Source organism: Schistocerca americana, chromosome X (assembly GCF_021461395.2).
Source record: "Schistocerca americana isolate TAMUIC-IGC-003095 chromosome X, iqSchAmer2.1, whole genome shotgun sequence".
Taxonomy (NCBI): domain Eukaryota; kingdom Metazoa; phylum Arthropoda; class Insecta; order Orthoptera; family Acrididae; genus Schistocerca; species Schistocerca americana.
In genome coordinates, this window is record NC_060130.1 from 89,735,336 (window position 1) to 89,752,919 (window position 17,584).

The following is a 17,584-nucleotide window of genomic DNA, read 5'->3' on the forward strand; positions in this document are numbered from 1 at the left end:
TGGTACATGCAGTATTAAAAGATTATGTCATTCAAAACATGCACTTTGTCTCAAACTTTTTGGGTCAAATTGAAATGTGGTGATAGTGGATCCACAACCAATTACATTGAGATAGGTAACCGATGGCGTAAATGCGTATTTATTGTGTTGTGGACATGCACAGCGTACACCGCATAACAACAGCGTAGCTTATAGCAGTTGTTGAAAGCAATGACTGCCAGTCACAGTGTATGTATTGCAATGTCTAATGCAGTTCTGCTGCACTTTTGCAAAGATCCTGGGTGTCTGTTGTACACTGGAACAGGCAGTGGGTGATAAACAGCATACACCCCTGACCACCAGACAGACGTACTGTACACAACTTAGTGCAGAGCACGTATGTTATGTGACGATACTGCACACCTTTCTGCACAAGAGTTAAGGAAGTCAGATCCAAATGCACGTTTGATTTCTGCCAAGTATTAACTGAGTGAAAGCTGCTTATTCTTGGGAATAAGCTAATATTGTTAACAAGAAGTGACAGTTAAGAATATATATATTGAGAGGCCAATGTCAAAATACCCAGGCTCATGAACAGAGGTCGACAAGAGGTTCGTGAACTTACAGCACTTATTGCACGAACCACCCATTTCTGAGCCAAAAATATCCTTTTAGAATGGAAAGAGTTACCCCAAAATATAATACCATACGACATAAGTGAATGAAAATAAGAAAAGTAGACTAATTTTCATGTCGAACGATCACTCATTCCAGATACCGTTCGAATAGTAAAAATGACAGCATTAAGTCTTTGAACAAGATCCTGAACGTGGGCTTTCCACAACAGTTTACTATCTATATGAACACCTAGAAATTTTCTGTAGTGCCGAACTTCATACAGTTTGTATTGTTCGTGGATGAGGCCTAATTCACCTGTGGTGGTATTTTCAACAGCCAACAGCCTTGTCTGGAGTGAGGACAATCCCCACGCCATCCATGTTGGTTGCTACCAACAACAATTCACTGTCAACATATGGGTGGGCACTGTCCAAGATCACCTAATAGGACCTCATTTGCTGCCTCTCCGTTTGACTGGTTCACATTACTTGGTGTTCCTGTGAGATGTGCTGCAACAGTTCTTGAAGACAGTACCCCTTATTGTCCACAAAAGGCTGTGGTTTCAACACGTTGGTGCTCCAGCCCACTTCAATATTGGTGTCCGTGAGCACTTGAACAACACGTACCCTCATTGTTGGATTGGAAAGAGAGGTCCCATTCATGGCCAGCATGATCACTGGATTTCATACCCCTGGACTTTCTCCTGTGGGGTTATGTCAAGACATTGGTGTATGAAACCCCCTTAGAGATGGACAAAGACATACTTGCTAGGGCTGGCTGGGGTGGCCGAGCAGTTCTAGGTGCTACAGTCTGGAACCACACGACCGCTGCGGTCACAGGTTCGAATCCTGCCTCAGGCATGGATGTGTGTGATGTCCGTAGGTTAGTTAGGTTTAAGTAGTTCTAAGCTCTAGGGGACTGATGACCTCAGAACTTAAGTCCCATAGTGCTCAGAGTCATTTGAACCATACTTGCTAGGGTCCAAGCTGCCTGTCTCTTTTTACGACAGACACCAGGGATCTCTGATAGAGTGCGGCAGAACTTAATGTGCCATTTCCATGCATGCATTGAGACTGGTGGTTGTCACATTCAACAGTTACTGCGAGCTATGTTGTCATTATGCAGTGTACGCTGTGTATTCCCATAACACAATAAATATGCATTTCTGACCTTGGTTCTCTATCTCAGTTAATTGGTTGTGGACCCACTACCACATATTTCAATTCAACACAAAAGGTTTGAGACACCCTGTATAATAGAACTATTTTTAGAGGAAAACTACACAGTTGACCAATACAGAGAAAACAAATAGGATTAGATTTTATTGTTTGGTTTTGCTACAAACGGAGGATGACAAACAATTATATAATAGGTAACTGTAAAACAAACCCCAATGCAATACATTTCATGTATAGTCGTTTGTTTGAAAACATGTATTGGTGTGTCGTTACATTAATCTTCTATCACTGTATCAGTAAAATTGTAATTGGTTTATAACTATTAGACACAATTTTTGAAAATGCATACAGTGTGGCTAGCTATATGAGAGAAGTTGCAAGAAACTACACTTATTGGGCCAACTATGTTATATAAATGGAGTGATACTTTTTCACATCCTGAATAAGTTCGTATGAACAACAAAACATTATCTTATTTAGTAACTGTGACATTATTTGTCACATACTATTGGGAAGTGTTGTGTTACTGTTATCCTCATAAGACCAGCGACATATGCAACATGAGAGTCTTTTATTAGTACTAAGGTACGACATGCAATCGCATAAGAGTAACATCCTGTAGCATGCTAACTATTTGACGAAATTGGTATGACACTCTCTAGCTCAAGATCAAGATCCTAAATTGATTTCCCAAAAGAGTACTAATGCTGAAGATGAAAATCCCGTACTGGAAGAAGCAATTGCACGTCGTTACCATGTGTAAAACACTGTAGACTTAACCTAAGTAAGAAGAAAATAACTATGAAGTGTGCAGCATTCTGTGTATGCAGCCTATTGTATCATTAATTCAGCTTATAATCTACTGGTTAGTGAAAATTGCCTGTATTTGTTGTGATAAGAGTGGTAGGGGAACTGTGATTACAAAAAACCTTGGTTCAGTGTAATGTTACAATGTAGCTCAAGGTCTAGGTCAATACACTCAAACTACGTGGTCCGTTAACCACATAGCGACAAAATAAGACTAAACGCTTTCCAAAAACATCAAAATGGTGAGGCAAATAAACCCATCTCGTGATTGGCTTTGTCAGGGAAAACACACACAGCAGTACAGGCCACATAGCCTCAGATCTATTTCGGACCAACCCGAGGCCTTGGTCCTAAATAGAATCCCTGAAGATTAGTAATGGTAAAGCTGAAAATCCAGGAAAATGGAGAACATTGATTTCACACTTGGAGTAGCAACTGTATGTCATTACCATAGTGTAAAACAATGTAGACTTACACTAAGTAAAAAGAAAATAAATACTGGTATAAATAACTTTTAAAAATGTATGACCCTTCCAGAATTCGAACATGTGACCTATTTATCTGCAGTCAGGTGCACTATCCGTTGCACCACCGAACACCTGCTGGATGCTTTATTTCTGCTGAGTATCTTCTACAGACAAAATCAGCTCTAAGTTTTGCCAAGAATAGCTCAAGACTGATTGTCAGCAATCTAGTTATAATATACAGACTCATTTGCAAAAATTCTACAATTCTTTAGTTTTGAGCGAGTTTAATGATGGTCAGGGAGCAGGGAAAAGAATGTCCGTTGTTGCACATAACGCTGCTCTCAATTGGGGAGCATAAACACATCAACTTTCACAAGGCTTCGGTTATCAGTGTTCAAAAAAATTGTTTCTGTTGTTACTTAAAAGTTTTCATTGTGTTTTCAGTCACGAAATAGGTAAACTGGTTTCAGAAAAAGTGTGTAAAAACCTTGTAACTTCGGCTAACACTCCTATAACACGCGCATAGCTTTGTCTTTCTCCTAGTGTGTAACGTCAACAGAGCATCAGCCAATAACATTTCCATCATGTGACCAGATCTTGATTATTTTAATGATTTTTAAGCTTCAATTACATAAAAATAACAGATATTTTGTGAGAATATTTACTGTAAATGTTGTTTAAATGTTATAATCAATTAGAATAACAACAATCCAAACCAATTTTTAACATAGGAAAATAGCCTATTCTAGCAATCTTGGAGGAATTCCTAATGTTTACTGTAGTATGGTTTGGGGTAAACTGTAACATTAACCCTTTTTGTTGAACTGGATGTTGAGTTGAATTACTGCTGTCTTCTTGTGAAGTTATTCAAATTATTATATACTCCTATAGTACAGCTAGGCACTATATTGTTGTTCCTGACATGATCAGTCGTCCAGCAGAAAGCGGGCTGTGATCCATAGCTCATTTATTACTCGCTATTATATGATAATCCCAAATTTTTGTTTATTGCAATGACGAATGTGTGTATTCATTACACTGACTTCTTCATTCACTTTTACAAACACAGTTGTCTTAAGGACATACTAAAAGTACACAGTTGGTAAATTGTACTGGATGAAATAGTCTCTACAGGATTGACATTTACTTATATTATATTACCAATTACTCTAAGTGCTCTCTCCTGCAGCCTGAATACCCCCCCCCCTCCCCCCCCCCCCCCACCCCCACCCCCATCTAGACTGCCAGTTCCGCACCCCAAATTTCTATCACATATTGAGAACATGAGTGGATTAACTCACAGTAGATTTATTTTAGGGCCAGAGGAGTGGTTATATGTGTAAGGCATTTTAATAAGCAAATGTTATAGCTAATCTTTTTACAGATGCTTATCCATTACAATACCCAGAAGTTTATCTTTATCAGATGTATCACTTTTGGACAGTGATTCAATGTTTGTTTTCTTGAGACTGGTCACAGTTTAACAATAATTTCATCACAACTGTCTTAACCACCCAACTAACTTGATTTCACCTAGACCTGTTATACAGGACCAGATAACTTCACTGCCACACTCAATTTCGACCTCAGTAGAGAAAATATCTTGGTCACCCTCAATGAACACTCCTCCTCCTGTTACGTATAATCTATCTTGTGAGATATGTTCCACATAATACACTCTGTTAATGCCATATATTGTAGCTGTTGTGCCAAGACCAAGAGAAAGGAAGTAAATGAGACTGAGATTTCTACAGATCATGAAAACACTTGTTGCTGCCAGGATTCAGCACAAAGGCTGACTGTGGTACATGAGTTGTCAAGAAGAGGAGGAGGCGGCAGCGGTGATCATTGCACCAAGTATCGTTGTTGCTGTCCAACGGATAAATTGATACCATCAGGAATTCCTTTTCCTCTTTTAACATAAATGGATAATGCTAATTGACAGCAACTAACTGGAGTGACAGCCTTTATGCTGGAAAGACAAAACAAAGAAGTTTGATAATTATATGGGTATTGCATTTAAATCTGTAGCACAAGATATTGGTAATTTTGTAATGAAATAGCATGTATATCACCGAAACATGCTTAAGTGATGATTCTGGGTCACTTTTTCCATGTACCCTGGCAAAACCTCTCTCTAAGGAAAACCCGTGTGTAAGGAAAAAAAATACATTTACATCTGTGTAGACACTCCGCAAGCTACCATACGGTGCATGACAGACGGTGCCCTGTACCACAAGAAGTAATTTTCTTTCCTGTTCCACTTCCAAATAGAGGGACGAAAATTGGCTGTCTATATGGTTCCCTATGAGCCCTGATTTCTCATATCTTATCTTTGTAGTCCGTACGCGCAATATTTGTTGGCAGCAGTAGAATCATTTGGCAGTCAGCTTCAAATGCTGGTTCTCTAAATTTTCTCAATAGCGTTACCCAAAACGAATGCCACGTTCACTTGAGGGATTATCATTTGACTTCCCGAAGCATCTCCATAACACTTCCATGTCATTCGAACCTACCAGTAACAAATCTAGCTGCCCACCTCTGAATTGCTTCACTGTCTTCATTCAATCTGACATGGTAAGGATCCCAAACACTGGAGCAGTAATCAAGAATAGCTTGCACCAGCAGTCTATACGCAGCCTCCTTCACAAAAGACTGTGGCATACAGGACACTAGTAAACTGTGTCTGAATATTACAGGTTTATTGTTCCTACTCATCCACATTAACTTACATTTTTCCACATTTAGGGCTAGCTGCCATTTATCATATCAACTGGAAATTTTGTCGAAGTCCTTTTGTATTTTCCTACAGTCGCTCAACTTTATCACCTTACCATCACCACAACATTATCAACAAACAACTGCAGATTGCTGCCCACACTGTTAGCCAAATCATTTATGTATATAGAGAACAGCAATGGTCCTATCGCACTTACCCTTGGGCACGCCTGACGGTACCCCTGTCTCGGATGAACACTCGCCATTGAGGACAACATACTGGGTTCTATTATTTAAGAAGTCTTCGAGCCACTCAAATATCTGTTAATGAGCTCATACCTTCATTAACAACCTGCAGTGAGGTACTGTGTCAAATGCTTTCTGGAAATGTAGAGATATGGAATCTGATTGTTGCGCTTCATCAATAATTCTCAGTATATCGTGTGGAAAAAGGGAAACCTGAGTTTCAAATGAGCGGTGCTTTCTAAAACCGTGCTGATTTGTGGACATAAGCTTCTTAGTCCCTCGAACATTTATTATATTGAAGCTGAGGTTAGGTTCAAGGATTTTACAGTGAACAGAAGTTAGGGATATCAGTCTGTAATTTTGCTGCTCTGTTCTTTTAACATTCTTATATACAGGAGTCGCCTGCACTTTTTTTCAGTCCCTTGAGACTTCTGCTGGGCGAGAGATTCATGCTAAATGGAAGCTAAGCAAGGGGCCATTGTCTTAGGGTACCTTTCAAAAAAATGAACTGGGATTCCATCCGGACTTGATGATTTATTTGTTTTCATATCTTGCAGTTGTTACTCTACACCAGGGATGCTTATTTCTATGTCGTCCCTATGGGAGTCTGCCCGATGGTCAAATGACGATATGTTTGTATGGTTCTACTGTGTAAATGATTTCTAGAATGTGAAATGTAAAAGATTTCACTTTTGTTTTGCTATCTTCAACTGCTCCACTAGACTGGTCAACAATGGACAGAATGGAGCCCTTAGACTTGCATAGCGATTTTACATATGACCAGAATTTTCTTGGGGTCTCTGCCAGATCTTTTGCTAAGGTGTGACATTGGTAGTTGTATGCTTCGCGCACAGATCTTTTAACAGAAGCACGAATGTCTACTAACGTTCGTTAGTCATCATATGCGCATGCCTGTTTGAACCTAGAGTGCAGCAGTCTCTGTTTACCTAGAGTGCAAGCCTCTGTTTTCTCAGCATCCCCCGAATTTCTTTATTGTACTGTGGTGGGTCTTCTCCATCCTTTATCCAATTACTAGGGACATAACTCTCCAGACCACAATTTAAAATCTGCTTAAACTTTGCCTATAATTCCTCTGCATCCATCTTACTGGAACTAAGTAAATGGAATGAAATGAAATGATCGTATGGCATTGTTGGCCGGGAGGCCCCATGCGGGGCAGTTCAGCCGCCATATCACAAGTTCTTTTTAGTTGACGCCACATCGGCGACTTGCTGCCGTCAATGATGATGAAATGGTGATGCCAATTCACTGTCTAAATAAGATATTAATAACTGCTTATCTGCCCTATCTAGCAGAAACACTCTTCTAGCCTTCTTGACTGATTTATTAACTTTTATAATCATAGTTCCTATAATGACATCATGATCACTAATCCCCATTTATATACTGAAATTGTCAATAACGTCTGGCCTATTTGGGGCTAGAATGTCTAAGATACTTCCATTGTGTGTGGGCTTCAGAGCTAGCTGCTTAAGACAATTTTCAGAAAATGTGTTCAAAAGTATTTCACATGACTGGAATCCATAGACGTCCCAGTCCCAGTCTATACTTGGCAGCTTAAAGTTGTCTCCAACTAGTATTGCACAATCTGGATATTTATGTGCTATTCAGATATTTATGCACTTTTGACTCTAGCCTTTCTTTGAATGACTCTAGAACTGTCACAGCGGAATTGGGTGGCCAGTAAAAACATTTAACAATTAACTGAGTTTCACCTACACCTTTTATACATGACCAGATGACTTCACTGTCACACTCAACTTGACCTCAATAGAGACAATATTTTTGTCAGCTGCAATGAAAATTCTCCTCCTATGGCCTCTAAACTGTCTTTTCCACTATACATTCCATGACTCCCTAAATATCTTAGAGCTTTCGAGTTTGGGTACCCAGAGGTTCATTAAAAAGGGTTTTTACTTTCTGTCTTCAATATTTTCCTTCATTTGTGAATTTCTGGATGGATTTTAAGTTTATGTGTGTACTCTGGTTTCTTTAATGTTTTTATCATTGTACATGCCCAATTATAATTGGTTAAATATTTCTTAGAAATTGCCTCACTTTTCAGTAGTATCGCTTGATTTGTATATATCTGCTGACAGTCGATGTGTGAAAAGTATTCCTTAAGTTTATTATCGTCAGTTTTTCTTTTAGAAGTGATTAAGTCACTATGCGGTACTATTTTGTGGTCTGTATTAATCTCTGTGGATCGAGCTTTATGGTCAGAGAGAGAGAGAGAGAGAGAGAGAGAGAGAGAGAGAGAGAGAGAGAGAGGGGGGGGGGGGGGGGGGAGTTAGTTTCAGATAATGAACACTATTAATTCTTCCGTATTTACCGAATAAGGTGGTGCAGTGGTTAGCGTACTGGACTCACATTTGGGAGGACGATGCTTCAAACCCCTGTCCAGCCATCCTGATAGAGGTTTTCCGTGATTTACCTAAATCGCTTCATGCAAATGGCAGGATGGTTCCTTTGAAAGGGCATAGCTGATTTTCGTCCCCATCCTTCCCTAATCCAAACTTGTACACCATCTCTAATGACCTCGTTGTCGACAGGATGTTAAACACTAATCTCCTCCTCCTTCCCTATTTAAATTCATAACAATGTAGTCAGTGCAAGTCTTTGAGTCAGATGTTAGTCTGGTTGCCAGTGAACTTATATGGATATCACTGTAGCAATGTGAAAAGTCAGAATACCTAAGGTAATTTACATTATAGCTTAGAGAGTGTGTTCACATCCTGCCCCCTTCATAGATGAGTTGTTGTAAATGACAAGAATTCATACATTGCTGTTTGGTGATGTACACAGGCCAACAATTATTAAAGTGTTTTTGCCTAGCTTTATTTTAAGTATTGCTGATTAAAATGCCATCTCCATAGTAAACGGCCATCTCTGCAGTAAGTTGATCAACACAACCAATTTTTTCGCACTAAACATTATTTCAAATGTAAATACCTACTCTACCACCCTAGTGTATTTATCTACAATACACACTCACAATTTTAAAATTATTTAACTTAAAACTAAGATTCTTCAATTTCGCCCACAAGTTCATTCTTAATATAGAAGTGTGCTGTACCCTCTCCTAGAAATTCATTGACTGATTTTGTTTTATTAGTAATGTGCTAAATATTCTGGTACATTATTTTGCATTTTTTCTTCTTTGGTATGGCCAGTGGATATTTTGGCTTCTTGTGTGTATGCTGAAGGCTTTTTTACTCTAAAAAGAGACTTAAAGCTCAGTGGCAAATAAGTTGTTTTCATAGATTAGCCTGTAATTATTTTGCATAATTTTTCGCACTAAAATGCATAGCCTAATAGTTAAGATGTAATCTGCATGTAGTGTGAAAGCTTTAATCTGAATTACCTATGTCTCAAATTAAACAGTTTTCATAACCAGGGCATAGTAATTTAATTCTTGTATCTGTTTTTCTAATATATCTGTTATCAGACAAGTTGCATTCCAGATCAAAAGTGAAGTGGAATGGTAGCAACAATAGTGTTTTATAGAAAATTTTTCAAACTCTCAGTACAGATGCCAGCTTTTACCATGTACCATATCATTTGCATCTGTTGACACTTGACAATAAACTCACCGTCTGTGCGACATTATACCTTCCAGATCTACATTTCATACAATGTTTTTTGTTCCCAGTCCTGGCTTCATCACACTCTTAAATTGTATGTAATTGTTTGTATTGTGTAGGTATTAGTTAAATTTCATGTGGGGTTATCAGCAAGCAAAAGTACGTTGCACTTCAGTCTTGATTTTTGAGTGTACTGGTTACTTACACACATTTATGCATGATTTATCAATGTTGGTAATTGACTATTCTCCAATCTATTCTACAAATTTACTGCCCTTTGTCAGTGGAGATTGATTGCTATTGTATTCTTCTTTTGTGTTAGGAGACTAATTTGTTTTTGTATACACAAGCTGTTTACAAAGTTCATCACGCTTCTTGTTTTCTATCCACAAACTGTTTACAAAGTTCATCATCCATCTTGCACTCAGCATTGGTACAACTTGTTGACAATACACTGTACCTGTTTTTATCCACAAACATTATTTCATTTGCGTAGTTTGAAAACTGTTTGGCACTTCCTTTCTGTTTTTGATAGCTCTTTTGCCTTCCATTTTGAAATGAGCTTTTTTTATTATTTAGAACATGACCTTTCTTCTGTAACTCCGAATTTTCATTTTTTATATACCAAATATCGTGCCTTAGAACATCCATAATTATTTGTAAATTTAAAACATGTTTGTTTAGCTTCACAATTTCGCTGTTTCAGTTTCTACAAAGTTCGTTTTTCACAGCAGAACTGTAGCTTCTTTCCATTTTATTACTATGCACAACTGCATTACATGTCATCTTGGCTCGATGCTCAATATTTACAGCAAAGCTGATAGGAGGAGCGTGAGCTCTTGGCTACAGAGCATATGTGGCCAAGTCTAAACCTACTTACAAGGAGACGGCAGTACATTTCTAATAGATTTGTGTGCCTATCGTGTATTTCACCACAGTTTTTTGAATTAATGATTTTAAGATTTCTGTGGTTTCAGTGTTGTCTCTGTGAATATAATCGCTAGCAAAAGAATCACCAGAAAAATTATATTTATCTTGCTTTTCAGGATAAAGGAATGCAGACCTATAGTGACATCTTGCTGAGACTTAAGATGATGAGCACAATTTTTGCAACTCTAGACACCAGTGCTGTGAGAGGAGGAGCTCTAAAGTCTGATGATCCTCAGCCTGTTCTTCTCATTTTGGAGAAAGTTTTTCCAGTTTTGGAAACTATAACATGTAAATGGTGTACTGATGAAGAAATTATGAAGGTGAAGTATAATATATGTATAATTGTGTGTGTGTTTTTACTTTAGGTAATTAGCTAATTTTAACTTTCTTATTAACTTTATTGGATTGTTTTAGTATTACATGATTATCATTGAGACCTTCAAGCTTTGCTTCTAACATTTTCAAAACATTGACCGTGTAGATTGTAGCAGAATTTTAGTGACAATCAACATTTACTTTTACTTTCTGGGTGTAAGATTCTGTTCTTCAAAAGTGAGGAAAAGTGACTGCTGATGAAAGTTAGCCAAATTTCATATACCTTCTCAAAATATCAAGAAATTTTACAGTTGCAGTTTCAGTTGAAGGAAACAATAAATGAAATAGGGTAGAACACCTCTGCAAAAATTTTCAAAGGAGAGTTAATGTTTCACTTTTTAGGGTGTTAGTACCATATGAATTCCTGGTGAAAATATCAAGTTTATCCTTGAGATTTTTTTTTATGTTTACAGTCTTAGTTTCCTGTGGTGGAGCAAGTATTTTTTATGCCTGTGATGTATCACTTACTTTTGGCGATCCATCTTATTGATAGGGGTAAGATTGAAAGGTCTAATAGGTGTCAGAACTGGATTGTACACCCAGGTCTTCGTGTTTCAAGTTACTTTCTATAGAAATTTCCTTAGCTAATGCTGACAAAGGCAAACAGTACACATCACAGTGAAGACTGAAATAATAATTCATTTCTATACTGTGGTGTCATACATATTACATCTGAGGAGTAAAATGGATTTGACGGATGAGATTGGTTGTCAAGATATGTATCTTCCTCATGATCAGATTGAGTCAATGTACTCTAATGAAGAACTGTTGTTAAATTAAGTTGTTCAGAGGATGATAAGAAAACAAAAATTGGTGATACTCTCAAATGCAACAATCAGCCGTAAAGCCCTGAAAATATCTGGAGAGCCAGTTGAACCAATCTGACATTTCTATTTTGGTAGTTTTTTTCCTCTTCAGTAAGATCCTGACTGGTTCACGAGGAATGAGATTTATTAGTCTTGTGACCTTTACTGTTAGACACTTAATTAGAATGGTCAGAAGTTTTGCTGTAATAGAGAGAGGGAAGAATTACTTTCAGTACAATTACTCTGTGAGTCATAACAGATGTGGGAATGGTTTTGCTAGTATTACAGTGCAACCTGCTGCAAATCTCTGCTTGCATTGACACAAGAAGTGTGTAAATTTCATTCACACCTTTGGTTTCTCCCAGCACTGTCTGATGGGACAAAATTTTGCTCATACACAGATTTTCTCAAAGTCTTCTATTTTGCAGCTATATAGGTCTAAACCTGAAGCTTTGCAACCTCAGTAATGTTGATACTGAGGCTACGAATTGTTTGAGTTGAACCATATTCAGGAATTCTATAGTGTACTCCTTGATAGGTTAGGAATGTGGTACATCTGGGATACAGACGCCAGGGTAGTAAAGAATGTAAAGCATGCAGAGATGAGTTTGAAATTAGCTTTTAGTACCTGGAGCAAGGGAGAAATGATAGTCTATGTGCCTTTATATGAGCCATAATTTCTCTGATCTTGTTTTCACAGTCCTTACGCAAAACGTATGTTGGCGACAGTAGACTCATTCTGTAATCAGATGCAAATGTGAGTTCTTTAAATTTCCTCAGTAGTGTTTCATGAAAAGAACATTATCTTCCCTCCAGGATTTGCATTTGAGTTCACAAAGCTTTTCCATTGAACCTACTGATAACAAATCTAGCAGTATGCCTCTGAATTGCTTTGATGTTTTCCTTTAATTCGACCTGATGGGGATCCAGACACTTGAGCAGAACTTACAGGAATGGGTTGCACAGGTGTTCTGTATGCAGTCTCCTTTACACTTTCCCAAAATTCTCCCAGTAAACTGGAACACACATCATCAAGAACAACATAGTGGATTCTATTCCGTAAGAAGTCTTTGAGCCACCTGAGAACCTATTCCATGTATTTGGACCTCCGTTATCTGTCTGCAGTGGGGCACCAGGTCACACTCTTTCCAGAAATCTAGCAGTACTGAATCTGCCAGTTGCCCTTCATCCATGGTTTAGCTGGATATTGTATTAAAAGGGCAAGATGAGTTTTGCATGAATTATGCTTTCTAAATCCTTCCTGATTTGTGGACAGAAGCTTCTTTGTCTCAAGGAAATTTATTATATTCGAACTTAGAATATGTTCAAGAATTTTGCAACAAACCAATATTAAGAATATTGGTGTGTATTTTTGTGGGTCCGTTCTTTTATCCTTGTTAAATAAACGAGTCACCTGCCCTTTCTCCAGTCACTTTGGGCTCTGTACTGGGTGATAGATTCATGGTAAACGGAAACTAAGTAAGCGGCCTATGGCACAAAGTACTCTTTGTAAAATCAAATCAGGATTCCAACTGGATCTGGTGACTTAATTGTTTTCAACTCCTTCAGTTTCTCTCAATGATGGGTCTATCCAGTGGTTGAATGGCACTATGTTTGTACAATCCTCCTCCATGAATGATATCTTAAATGCGAAACTGAAAACTTGAGCTTTGCTTTGGCTGTGTTCTGTTGCTGCACCAGACTGATTGATGAGTGACTTGATAGAAGCCTTTGACCCGCTGTGTGATTTTATGCATGGCCAAAATTTTCTCCAGTTCTCAGCGAGATCTTTCTTAGGGTAAGATGGTGCAAGCTGTTATATGCTTTGAGCAGTTATCTTTTTATAGACGTACAAATTTCTACTAACTTATGCCTGTTAACATTTCCACGTTCTTTTTTTAACCTGAGAATGCAACAATCTCTGTTTTCTTAGCATTTTCCGCATTTTGTTATTAAACCATGATGGGTTTTTTTTCCATCCTTAATCCATTTACTGGGCACATCCTTTTCAAAGTGTGATTACAGCCAGTTTAAACTTTGTCCATAATTCCTCTATATCCATCATATTGAAGCTAAATAGTGTCCATTCATTGTCTATGTGGGATACTAACTACTGTTTATATACTCTTTAAAGCATAAAGACTCTTCTAGCCTTCTTAATGAATTTATTAACCATGACTACCATGATATTGTGATTGTTGATGCTTGTCTCTATACCGCTTCCGTTGATAAGGTCAGGCCTGTTTGTAGCTAATAGATTAAAGTATTTCCACTGGACGTAGGCTGTAGAACTGTTCAAGATGGTATGTTGTAGTGAGTGAACAGTTGGTAACCAGACACTTCTTAATGGTGCTAACATATACGTAAATCGCATTTTGGGGATGGCATGTTCTTCGCATTGTACTTTTGTTGCATATTGATGGTTCTGTTATTGTTATATGTACATATAAATAGTACATTTGCACCTTTCATATTGAAATGTTATTAATGACTTCATCTGAAAGACAAATCTTGTTTGTGGTGACAAAATAATGTAAATTATTGTACTCACATTGGATGGAGGACCCTTAATTCATTTCCTGCTTTTGCTGCTTACAGGAATTTCTGTGTTGTTGTTGTTGTTGTTGTTGTTGTTGTTGATGATGATGATTATGAGGTCCATCTTAGGTTGAAAGATGGCAGTTTGGTTGCGAGATGGTTAACCCAGTGAATGTAAAATCTTGGTTTAGCTTGCAGACTGATCTGTGGTGTAGCTGGAGGTATATGTTAGCTTGGAAGCTGATTGATTCACTTTCCATTATTATCTGTGTATTTGCATCTAGAGTCCTGCAGAGCATAAATGCTGTGATGTGGCAAAAGCAGAAAATGAAAACTCAGCATAAAATAATTTATTACATGTACGTGTAAGTTTGTCTCAGCAACTGAAGTGTTTTTCTGTGAAAATTCAGTTTGATTGCCATCCAGAACCTAGTCTGTTCAAGTTGTTTTTAAATTAAATATTTAATATTTCTGCCACAATCAAAATGAAAACATATTGTTACATCATTGCCTATACAAATCAGCTGTTCTGCCATCATAACTTCCTAGTATCACTCATTACAGGAGTTACCAACATATAGTTTGAGTTTAAAATATCAGTGGCCTCTTATAAAATAGTACCATCATTTCACTGAGAGTAATATATCTTTTAGAACAATTCTAAAGTGAACAAAATACTGGAATTATGTGCTGTTGATTAGTTACAGGAAACTTTTAATATGCAGTCACAATATCTGGGAGAAGGTACTCGTCCCTTTAATAGAATAAATTAATAGTGTTAACTGCATTTCTTCATTTTTAATTCTGGAATAGTCATTACAATTACTGAAGACAACCAATTTCTGGAAATTGGAAATATTAAATGCTATTGCCAAGTATTGGTTGGCTAAAATAATTAAACATACAAGTTTTGTATCTGAAGGAAAGACTTGAACATTACTTCCCATGTCTCACTTTTTCATGGCTGTTTAATATATAAAGCTGTGACGGGGATTTTTTTAACTTATACCAAGGAAAAAAAAAGCAGCACTCCGTCTTCAGGCCACAAGTGGCCCATCGGGACCATCCGACTGCCATGTCATCCTCAGTTGAGGATGCGGATGCGGATGGGAGGGGCGTGTGGTCAGCACACTGCACTCCCGGTCATTATGATGGTTTTCTTTGACCGAAGCCGCTACTATACGATTGAGTAGCTCCTCAATTGGCATCACGAGGTTGAGTGCACCCTGAAAAATGGCAACAGCGCATGGCAGCTGGATGGTCACCCATCCAAGTGCCCGGCAAGCCCGATTGTGCTTAACTTCAGTGATCTCATGGGAACCGGTGTATCCACTGTGGCAAGGTCGTTGCCTATACCAAGAAAGGTGACAAAGTATTTAGCACACTGAAATTACATTGGGGATTGTCATGTTTTATGTGGTTTGAACAACGTATTTTCTGTACCGCAATAAATGGTACAGAATGATGTATGGTGATAGGATCCACACAGTCAGTTTCATTGCATTTTGAGGAACAAGTTCTGAGCTCTGTAGCACATTGCCCATCTCGTTTTCTTTTGGTGCATTGGCGATACTTTCTGCATATGTCTGGCCTCATGGTGAGATGGCTATTGGAAGATCACATGAATGGTGTTTGTCCCAAGATTAAATTTGCCAGCAAGCTTTTTGGCACTACAGCCCTTGTAGGGCTTTGCCTCCCGGACAACCTCCACCCACTTCTCTCTGCTGGCTGCCTTGGTTCTCCATCTTCTCACTTCCATCCTTCTCAAGTCCTCTTCCACGTTGTCTAGCCATCTGGTCCTTGGTCTGCCCCTTATACGATGTCCACTGGGTTTTCCTTTGAAAACTTTGTTGACTGTGCTGTTCTCCACCATTTTTTCTACATGTCCCAACCAATGTAGTCTGTTACTCTTTATTTCAGTTACGATATCTGGTTTGTTGCACAACTCTCTGATCTCCGTATTATTTCCCATTTTCCAAAAATTCGTATCATTCACTGGCCCATAGATTTTCCCAAGTATCTTCCTTTCCCATTTCAGCAACAACTCCTCATTGTTTTGTGTCGTAGTCCAGGTTTCTGAACCATACATCACCACAGGTCTAACTACTGTATGATACACCATCAGCTTCAGATTCCTACTAAGGCTCCTTGCTTTAAATACTTTAACCAGTGCAAAGTAGCTCCTGTTACCAGCTGCAATCCTTGCATGTATTTCTTCTCTCACATCATTATTCTCAGTTACCAGTTACCCAAGATATTTAAAGCTCTCACAGCATTCGTATTCTTTTCTGTTCAAATTCGTGCCTCTTTCTCCTTCACTATATCTTTTCCTAGATGTTAATGTATACTTGGTCTTTGATTGATTAATGGTCAGCCCCATCTCCGCACCATATCTTTCTACTTTTTCAAGCTTTTCTTCCTGGTCCTGTTTGTGTTCCGCCAGAGTTGTTGCATTGTGTCTTTCACATTACACTCTCCAAGGCAACATTAAACAGAATAGTGGAGAACACATCACCCTGCCGCAGTCCTTGGTTAGCTTCAGATGCCTTTGATAAGTGCCCTCGATCTTTACTTTGCGTACTGTTCTTCTCAAAGTCATTTGAACCAATCTTATCAGTTTGTTAGGGACTCCTGCCTCTAGCATTGCCTTCAAAAGTTGATCCCTTTTGATACTATCACAAGCTTGTTTGAAGTCAATGAACGGCTGGTGGAAATCGATGTTGTACTCGTAACATTTTTCAAGGATCTTTCTGATAGTGAAAATCTTATCTTTAGTGGATCTATTAGTTCTGAAACCACACTGGTAGTCTCCTAGATACTCTTCTGCATGTGTTCTTAACTTCCCAGCCATGATTTTTCCTAATACTTTATATACTACACAGAGTAGTGCAATTCCTCCATAATTCCTGCAGTCAGCTTTCTTATGTATAGGGCAGAGTATTGCTGTACTCCACTGTTTCGGCATATTTTCGTTCCTCCATATTTCCACTATAATCTCATGCAAAACACTAGTTTTTCTTCACCATATGTTATCATTTCCACTGTAATATTGTCTCCTCCCAGAGCTTTATTGTTTTTAAGAGTCTTGATACTAACTTTAACTTCTTCCAGTGTGGGTTCTGCTACTGATCCCTGGTGCTCTTCATCTCTGTTTACTTCCTGCTCCACCTCTTCTGCCATATACTTGCATTTACCCCACCTTCATTTTCTGATTCTGTATTCAGTATTTCACTAAAATACTCCACCCATCTGTCTAAAATCTGCTCTTTTCCTCCAATCAGGTTTCCCTCCTTATCTTTACAGTAAACTGGTGTGAG

General features: G+C 38.3%; 1 protein-coding gene across 1 annotated transcript in view; it reads left to right on the forward strand.

Moving 5' to 3' along the window:
* Nucleotides 1–17,584, forward strand: part of LOC124555108 (importin-13) — a 195,498-nt gene that overhangs the window by 117,356 nt on the left and 60,558 nt on the right. The window contains exon 12 of the mRNA XM_047128909.1: nucleotides 10,665–10,868. Within this exon, the coding sequence (XP_046984865.1) occupies nucleotides 10,665–10,868 (204 nt within the window). The remainder of the gene's footprint in view (nucleotides 1–10,664; nucleotides 10,869–17,584) is intronic.